Source organism: Dreissena polymorpha, chromosome 10, assembly GCF_020536995.1.
Source record: "Dreissena polymorpha isolate Duluth1 chromosome 10, UMN_Dpol_1.0, whole genome shotgun sequence".
In the NCBI taxonomy this organism is placed as follows: Eukaryota; Metazoa; Mollusca; class Bivalvia; order Myida; family Dreissenidae; genus Dreissena; species Dreissena polymorpha.
Genome location: NC_068364.1, coordinates 11,008,694 through 11,018,963, shown reverse-complemented (window position 1 = coordinate 11,018,963; position 10,270 = coordinate 11,008,694). Strand labels below are relative to the sequence as shown.

The 10,270-nt window shown below is 36.6% G+C and overlaps 1 protein-coding gene across 21 annotated transcripts in view; it reads right to left on the bottom strand.

Moving 5' to 3' along the window:
- Positions 1-2,691: 2,691 nt before the first annotated feature.
- The window catches only part of LOC127847484 (sorbin and SH3 domain-containing protein 1-like), a 379,963-nt gene continuing 372,384 nt past the window's right edge, over positions 2,692-10,270 (bottom strand). For all 21 annotated transcript variants that reach the window (XM_052379427.1, XM_052379439.1, XM_052379429.1 and 18 more), the window contains one exon: positions 2,692-2,887. In XM_052379427.1, coding sequence (XP_052235387.1) covers positions 2,716-2,887 — 172 coding nt within the window. In that variant the 3' untranslated portion in view covers positions 2,692-2,715. The remainder of the gene's footprint in view (positions 2,888-10,270) is intronic.

Genomic DNA, 10,270 nt, shown 5'->3' with positions numbered 1-10,270 from the left:
ACGCTTTTTCGCAACCTAAACACAGATTTCGAAACCTAAATGCGGACCCTAAGTTCAAGGTCAAAGGGGTCAAAATTTGTGTGCGTATGGAAAGGCCTTGTCCATATACACATGCATACCAAATATGAAGGTTACATCTTAAGCGACATAGAAGTTATGAGCATTTTTCGAAACCTAAACGCAAAAGTGCGACGGACTGACAGACGGACGGACGGACAGACGGACAGTGCGACTGCTATATGCCACCCTACCGGGATCACAAAAAAAGTTAAGTTTTGATATAGGACAATAACAATTTAACATGCACAACTTGGTAACACAAGGAAAAAAACTCAATTTTTTGATGATTCAAGGGCTGTAACTCAGGAGTGTCTTAGTCAATTTGGCTGATTATCAAACTTGACCTAGATCTTATGACCTTACACATTTTCATGAAGTGTGGCGGAGATCCTATGACATTTGCTCGAGTTATTGAGCGGAAACGAGAAAAAGACCAATTTTACGATGATTCAAGGGCCGTAACTCAGGAGTGCCTAAGTCAATTTGGCTAATTACCAAACTTGACCTAGATGTTATTGCCTTACACATTTTCATGAAGTTTGGTGAAGATCTGATGACAATTGATCGAGTTATTGAGCAGAAACAAGAAAAAAACAAATTTTACGATGATTCATGGGCGGTAACTCAAGAGTGTCTGGATCAATTTGGCTGATTATCGAACTTGACCTAGATGTTATTGCCTTACACATTGTCATGAAGTTTGGTGAAGATCTGATGACAATTGCTTGACTTATTGAGCGGAAACTAATCCGGACGGACTAACTAACTGACTAACTGACTGACTTACTAACCGACGGTGCGATTTTAATATGCCCCCAGAACCTATGTTCTGTGGGCATAAAAATGGCGTAGGCATGTGGTTGTGTTTATGAAATTCTTTTTTTTTATCGTCATAAATGTTTAAGATTAATTTTTCGTAAGTGATGTTGTAATTATATTGGATTATCGGATAAATGTGAACATTAGAAAAGCGGTGTGTATACAGTTATCCCTACCATTCGGTTTAGCCACAGTATTTAAACAATTTTTAATTACAATATTTTTATTTTTTGGCATGCACAGTAGCACACTGGTACCGCGGTGTTGTGCGGCGGTGTCCTGATAAGAACGGAAATTGTCTGCAGTTACCGACTAGGCTAAATTAATACACGCCGCGGGTATAAGCTAACTCGGCTGAATGCCGAAGATTTAAGCGAGTACACCTCGCCTTCCCCGCCGCAGAAGCACTCGCTTGCAGACAAAAGCCCCGCGGAGGGAGCAAGTTTTTTGGGGAAAACGCGTGGACTGTACTGTATATACTATAAAGATGCCTGTCTGTGACATGTCTAGCACACTGTGAATAATTATTTAATTATATAACAAGGGCTGTTTGTAAAACATGCATGCCCCCCATATGGGCTCTCCGTTGTAGTGACAGCCATTGTGTGAATATGTTTTTTGTCACTGTGACCTTAACCTTTGACCTAGTGACATGAAAATCAATAGGGGTCATCTGCGAGTCATGATCAATGTACCTATGAAGTTTCATGATCCTAGGCATAAGCGTTCTTGAGTTATCATCCGGAAACTTTTTTATTATTTCGAGTCACCGTGACCTTGACCTTTGACCTAGTGACCTGAAAATCATTAGGGGTTATTTGCCAGCCATTATCAATCTACCTACGAAGTTTCATGATCCTAGGCATAAGCGTTCTTGAGTTATCATCCGGAAACCATTTTAGTATTTCCGGTCACTGTAACCTTGACCTTTGACCTAGTGACCTGAAAATCAATAGGGGTCATCTGCGGGTCATGATCAATCTACCTATCAAGTTTCATGATCCTAGACCTAAGCGTTCTTGCGTCATCATCCGGAAACCATTTTACTATTTTGGGTCACTGTGACCTTGACCTTTGACCTAGTGACTTGAAAATCAATAGGGGTCATCTGCGAGTCATGATCAATCTACCTATCAAGTTTCATGATCCTAGGCCTAAGCGTTCTTGAGTTATCATCCGGAAACCATTTTACTATTTTGGTTCACCGTGACCTTGACCTTTGACCTAGTGACCTCAAAATCAACAGGGGTCATCTGCGAGTCATGATCAATGTACCTATGAAGTTTCATGATCCTAGGCCCAAGCGCTCTTGAGTTATCATCCGGAAACCACCTGGTGGACGGACCGACCGACCGACATGTGCAAAGCAATATACCCCCTCTTCTTCGAAGGGGGGCATAAAAAGCAGCATTGGTTTAACCTTTGATTTCTATCATGACCTTGAACATTTCAGGTAAGTTATTTTACAAATTGCATGATGAGTGATGAAGTTACAATTTGGACAATCTGTTTTAAGGCCTTATTTGACCTTTGACCTAGTGTTATCTAGACCTTTGACATAGGGAGTCTTATGATATTGGTCATTTGTGGTAAATTATTTTAAAATTGAATGATCACTGACAAAGTTACAGTATACAAAAAGCTCTGAGGTATGCACACATGTACACTTGACTATTGTGACTGCTTTATACAGCTTTTGCAATTGGGTTCAACAAATATTTAATGCATTAATTTTATTTAAATTAATTTAAACAAGATTCTCCACCAGCTATCTTAAAATGACAAGTAACATAAGTAGGTAATGAACTATACCATATGAACTGGGCTTTGGTTTAGCTACTGTGTGCGGATGACGTAGTTGCCAGGGAAAGTGCCAAACATGCCCGTGCGGCCGGATGTTCCGACATACCAGCCGTCATCGCAGCGCTCCATCACATACACCTCATCATTCTCCCACAGCTCCAGCTCATCCTCATTCTGGGGCTTGTACGCATAGATGGCACGATAGCTGCAATCAAGCACAGAAATGACTTAACATCAAACACACAGAATGGAGTAACAGATATCTGCAACACCAAACACACAGAATGGAGTAACAGATATCTGCAACACCAAACACACAGAATGGAGTAACAGATATCTGCAACACCAAACACACAGAATGGAGTAACAGATATCTGCAACTCCCAACATTATATGTGTATAATGAAGTAACAGATCATTGTTAAAACATCCAGCAGCATCATGAATAAGTAACAGATAGTTATAACACCCAACACAGAATAACTGAATGCTGCAATACCAAATGTACAAAATGGAGTAACAGACTGATGCAACATTCAGAACGTGTAACAGATTGTTGCAAACCTAACATACAGAATGGAGTAATATATTGCTGCACCATCCAACATTCAGAATGAATTTATGCAACTTCAACACAGAATGGAATAACTGATTCACAGAATTTACAAACAAGAATTTATAAGAGTTTTGTCACAGACAAAACATGGGAGGTTATAGCCTACCGGGTTTATGTTGTTGGAGTAAGGACAAAATCTCCAGAAGTTTTCTTAACCTAGCTTAAGTTCTTTTTAGTTATTGAAGAATGCAGATTTTAGTTTTAATTTAATTCTGTAACAACACAAAATGTTGGTCCAACTAAAAAAATATATAATATGCATTTGCCTTATACCAACTTAAATAAGTTTCATCAACATAGCTTTGAGTTCACAGAATCCAGATTTAAGATTTCACTAAATTCTGTGACCATAAAAAACACATTTTCTTTTTGCCTTACAAAAAACTGAAATTATATGCATATGGCCAAGATGAACCTCTATCCATATACTTAGTTTCATCAATCTAGCTTAAGCACTTTTTCAGTTAACACAGGATCTAGATTTTTTTGATGGACAGACAAACCGACGGGCTGACTAACATGCATATTCCCCATTTTTGGCTAAAATAATTTTTTTTAATGACTCAATTTGTTGGATTTTTTTTCGGAAATTTTTCTGATTTCGTCAATAATTTATTACTCTAAATTTATGGACTGTAAATGTTACAGCGCTTTTTTTTTTTATCAGACCTGACTTCTTCCCAGTTTTTGCTTTTCTGTGTCACTTCCATTATCCGTTTTTATGACTGGATTAAGGTCATAAAACCTTAGCAGGTGAATGCCCTAGGGCAATGGACTATATCAATTGCGTAACTGGGTAAATAACCATGTATATGGGTAATAAAAAATGGTTTAATCCCGAGAGATAACTGTGACAAACAAGGGCTGTTTGTAAAACATGCATGCCCCCCATATGGGCTCTCCGTTGTAGTGACTGCCATTGTGTATGTTTTTGTCACTGTGACCTTGACCTTTGACCTAGTGACCTGAATAGGGGTCATCTGCCAGTCATGATCGATGTACCTATGAAGTTTCATGATCCTAGTCATAAGTGTTCTTGAGTTATCATCCGGAAACCATTTTACTATTTCGGGTCACCGTGACCTTGACCTTTGACCTAGTGACCTGAAAATCAATAGGGGTCAACTGCGAGTCATGATCAATATACCTATAAAGTTTCATGATCCTAGGCATAAGCGTTCTTGAGTTATCATCCGGAAACCATTTTACTATTTCGGGTCACTGTGACCTTGACCTTTGACCTAGTGACCCGACAATCAATAGGGGTCATCTGCCAGCCATTATCAATCTACCTACGAAGTTTCATGATCCTAGGCCCAAGCGTTCTTGAGTTATCATCCGGAAACCACCTGGTGGACGGACCGACCGACAGACCGACCGACATGTGCAAAGCAATATACCCCCTCTTCTTCGAAGGGGGGCATAATAATAAACGCTTTAGAATGCAATGCACCCCTTTTACTATACAAACAATTGAAGGTGTTGGACTACAGCTGAAGAACAAACAAAGAACTCATAGTTTGCAGATTTTTATTAAAGTGCATTAATTGCAGGTTAATTATAATACTAGTATTGGTAAATAAAAAGCTCATCTTTGAACCAGTTGGTCAATAAAAGATTGTCGGTGTAACTTTCTGTACAAAAGAGCTTGAGAAATAATTTTTAATAAAATGCAAATACATGTAAAAGTAAATTGAACTATACAGCATGGTATTTAACAAGCACATGATATTAGTCGTTAATACATTTTACATATTGTAAACCCGCATCGGATCGTCAATGCAATCTTTTAAGTTTGTCTCTAAATTTTTGGACACCCGTATTTTTTTTAACTTTCATATCTACATTTTTGCAACAATTTAAAAAAAATATTTTTAAAAGTCTGAAAATTTAGAGAAATTGAGGTACATATTATCTATTACCCTAGCAACCACATTTTTTCTGGCAAAATAACTGAGGTAATGGGCATATTCCCTGTCCCCCTCTGTCCACATACCATGTTTCATAAAACAAGTTTGAGAACTTTTTAGATGGGCGCTTTAGCGCCCGTCTAAAGTGCTTAGTGTGAAATTCAGGTCGATACGACTAGGTATGATTAACCCAATACCCGCTTGCGTATCTGCGCAAGAAAGAGTTGTATAATTTATGCAAGAGGTTTGAGTTCTCCAATTATGTGTATTCACAAATGGCAACATTATATTAATATCGTGTTACATTCAATATTTTCGAACGGTGTTTTATAGAAAAGAATCAATAAACAATGATCGTATTGTACGTGTCGCGGAGGAGATTGTTTTTGAATGATTAAAATAGTCCACTTTCTGCTGCGTGTGCGTGACGTAGTATTTTCGCTCAGCTCATTCATAAATCTGAGGCTGGCGATAAACAAAGGGGAGTCCGTGTGAGAATAACGCAGTAGTATAAGGTTACGCTTGTTTATATTCACAGGTCTTAATTAATAATACGTTGACCACGAGTTCAACAATTATTACAGGGATACGATAGACAACATAAAAAAATGTTTCATTATCGCTGAAACTTAAAAAAACATTTAAATATAACAATAATATTCTCTAAAAAATGTAGTCTTGCTGTTTTGAAATAAGGTTTGGAATTTTGTTTTCTAAATAACTTAATTCAAAACAAAAGTTTAATTATAGTGTTTTTTACTTGTTAGTCGCATATTTACCGCATTATAATGTGTGTTATAATAGGCAAACCATACATTAGTAAAATTCAATCTGCCTTCGCACATAGAAGCAGGGACCTATAGGTGCTGCGTTTCCTTTGCTTACATCAGTTAGAGGTCAATTATTTAAGAAATAGCAATCACAAGGCTCCGACTTCAAAGGAATTGCGGAGCTTTCTTACATAATAAAAGTCGTAGTCGCATGGTATTTGCGTTTTGCGTCCTATTTGGTCACGTGGTTCTTTTTCCCGGTTGTTTTGGCATTCATGATATATGAAGCTATTAATAGATGCGTCTGTCGATAAACAAAGGAAAGTTTACGGGTTATAACAACGCAATAGGTTACGCTCTCGCATACAACTCAATGACGTAGTACAGGTCGTAAAATGAGAGATTCGGGAAAAAGTTGACGCTTATTTATATCAAAGACCCATATTATCTATAGGTCTTTGTTTATATTCTCAATTTATAAAACGTTGAACATAAGTTCAACAATAACTTCAGCGATACGATAGACAAAAAAAAGTTTCATAATTGCTAAACCTGAATATAACGAACAATTTATAATAATAATACGAATGCAATAGCAGAAGGTAAGTAGAAGGTTAAGCTTGTTTATATTCACAGTTCTCAATACATAGACAGTTGGATATGAGTTCATGAATTACTACAGGCATACTATAGGCAACCTCGAAAATGCTTTTTAATCGCTAAAACCGAAAACAACCTAATATATTATATTAAATATATTTATAACAATAAATGTCTTTTAAAAATGTAGTCGGCGTATACGCTGACTTTGAAATAAAATTAGCAATTTACTTTTCTAAATAATTAAATACAATTAAACAAAAGTTTAACTATTGTGTTGTGTTTTTCACTTGTAAGCTGCATATTCACCGCATGAAATGTGTGTTAGCATTGTCAAACCACACATTAGTGTGAGTAAAATAAAAAATATACTACGGGAGAGCACTTCATATGTGTCCTCATATGCCTTGTTATGAGTATCTTTCTTCACTATCGAAATATATCGTATGTTTATATTTGATTTAAACGCAGTTTTCTTTCGACACATTTAAATCACACGTCAATAGCGCCGTCATGCGAAAATGGGTCTTATGCGTTTCGGCAAGCGTTTGCTAAACCCAAAATGTGCTTTTGCGCAGTCAGGCCATAGGCGATGCTGTTCGCTTTAAAATCACTCAATATGTTATTTTTCTCCTTACCAGAAGGAGTGATAGCTGAGTGGGCTATTTATATGATGGGCGCATATGGAATAAGACCCATTTTCACATGAAGAGGGTCATTACAAATCTCATTGCGAATTGAAAATGCCACATTTAAGAACAATGCTTTTTGATACAAAATTGAATTGAAAATAGCAAACTTGTTAATAATGGCAGCCTATCCACACATTAAGGAATGATTTCCAGACGTGCTGACCAAGTACGGCAAACATTGTGGTATGATAATTAAACGATTTTCTCTTAATCGTGACACTATACTATTTCGCTAATGATTGTTTTCTCATCTTGGAGGCGAAAGTGAAATTCTGCGAGATGGATTGTAACGCGTAATTGTAACAGGGCCACAATTTGTGTCGTTTGAGCATACAGAGAGTAGTCCGGAATTCCTTACACTGAACAGTGCTACATCCTTTGAATTGAGCACATACGCAGTGATATAGCAAAAATTCAGAGGTTGTATCTCGAATCAGCTTATTAAATATTCGAAAATATTCATGCGTGTCTGTTGGCGTTATGTAAAAGTCACTAAGATGAAAACTGAAACAGCTACGCCTAAAAGCGCATGAGTGCTCTATACCTATGTTTATGTTAGCGTTGTTGACACCGTGTGAACTGCTCGGGTAATAAGTAAAGCATAAACAGCAATGTTTATATACTTTTATTCCTCCATATACAAGATACGAAGATTGTTGTATATTTTGAATTTGTATATGGTGTCAAAAATCAAAAGTTTTGTACACGGAACTTTCATTATGAATTTATATTCTTGGTGAGATAGTCATTTGATATAAGAAAAAAATATTCCTTTAATATGGTGACTGCAAATTTTCTTTATATTAAGTTATCATTACCATTTTCATCATACTTTCTATGCTTTCAGAACTTCCAAAAAGCATGTTGTTTTTATTTTGTCTTAGTTATTTCTATGAAATAATAAGGAGGATAAAAAGTGCACACAAAACTCGACCGTGCGCTATGACACACACTTTATAAAGTTGAATGGCGTGTGTTCATTTCAAACTTGCGATTGATTTTCAAAAATGAATTGCGTGTTGAATTATGCAATAGCGAACATCTTCAGTGCCTTCAGCGCTTTGATTTTAAATATAGCAGTAAGTACTTCATTTGTATATCGCGGTATCGAAGTCACATGCCCATAGTCAGCATACCGACCCATAAGCTCTACCAACTGTGTTAGCCTACAGAGCAGTTTTCTGGTCAAAATGTTATTTCAATTTTATTTCATTTTTTTAATTATTAACTTTACAATTTTATTGTAGTTGTATTTTGAATTTCTTTTCAAACAAACCACTCTGGTTAGAATACTAAATTCTTATCTGCAATGCCATTAACATTAAATGCCATATGTAAAATTAGAACTTTGTCACACATGACATATACCCCCACATGCTGCATTGACACAGACAATTTTGCATGCTGTCTTCACAAAACAAGGGAAGCTAATGTATGGTGATTTTTAAGAATTATCATGCCATTATCATTTATGGCCATTTTGACCTTTTGAACTCATGAATTCTTTTGCATGACACGCCGTACAATATCTGTGAACAAAATTAATGAACAGTCATTTAAAAATCTCACAATGAATGACATAGTTATGGCCCGGACAAGCTCATTTATGGCCATTTTTTACTTTTGAACTCCAAGTGTGACCTTGACCTTGGAGATATTGATGTTATTCTTTTGCATGACACACTGTCCAATGATTGTGAACAAATGTACCGAGTAATTTTAAAATCTCACAATAAATGACAAATTTTGGCACGGACAAGTTCATTTATTGCCATTTTTGACCTTTGAACTCAAAGTGTGGCCTTGACCTTAGAGATATCGACATAATTCTTTTGCATGACACACCGTCCAATGATGGTGAACAAAGGTGCCAAATGATTTTAACGTCTCACAATAAATGACAAAGTTATGGCCCGGACAAGCTCATTTATGGGCAACTCCAAGAGTGACCTTGACCTTGGAGATAGCGACGTACTTCTTTCGCACGACACACTGTCCCATGATAATGAACAAATGTACCAAGTCATTTTAAAATCTAACGATAAATGACATAGTTATGGTCTGGACAAACTTTCCGTTTAAAACGCAATAAGTGACCCTGTGACCTTGTTTTTGACCCGGCATGACCCATATTCAAACTTGACCTAGACATCATCTAGATACAACTTCTGACCAAGTTTGGTGAAGATCAGATGAAATTTTTGGGACAAACAGACCGACAGCCAAAGACAAAAAGTGACTCCTATATAGCCCCCATTACCAATGGTAATGGGGGTATAAACATAATTCTTTATGAAACTTAGCACAGAATACAAGATATATCTAAAACATAAATGTTGTGTAGTAACTTCACAGTTTAATTACATGATTGTGTTTATTTTAGTTCTTCAAAACATCACAAAATCTGAATTTGCATTTTATTTTCTTAAATTACACTTGAACAGAAAAGTATCAGATCAAGCATGATTGTGTACACACTGGGTCATACTGACCTATGAACTTTACACTTGAACAGCAAAGTATCAGATCAAGCATGATTGTGTACACACTGGGTCATACTGACCTATGAACTTTACACTTGAACAGCAAAGTATCAGATCAAGCATGATTGTGTACACACTGGGTCATACTGACCTATGAACTTTACACTTGAACAGAAAAGTATCAGATCAAGCATGATTGTGTACACACTGGGTCATACTGACCTATGAACTTTACACTTGAACAGCAAAGTATCAGATCAAGCATGATTGTGTACACACTGGGTCATACTGACCTATGATCAAGCATGATTGTGTACACACTGGGTCATACTGACCTATGAACTTTACAGAAAGCATTATGGGTTACTATGTAAAAGTATTTTCAATTTCAACACAAAATGTGACCATGACTTTTACTTTCTGTTTCAAGCATAACAACATGAAAGTGTTAAACACTTCTATTGCTATGGACAGTTTTCAGATCTACATACTGGTATCCAAGGGGTCCTGTGTGAAA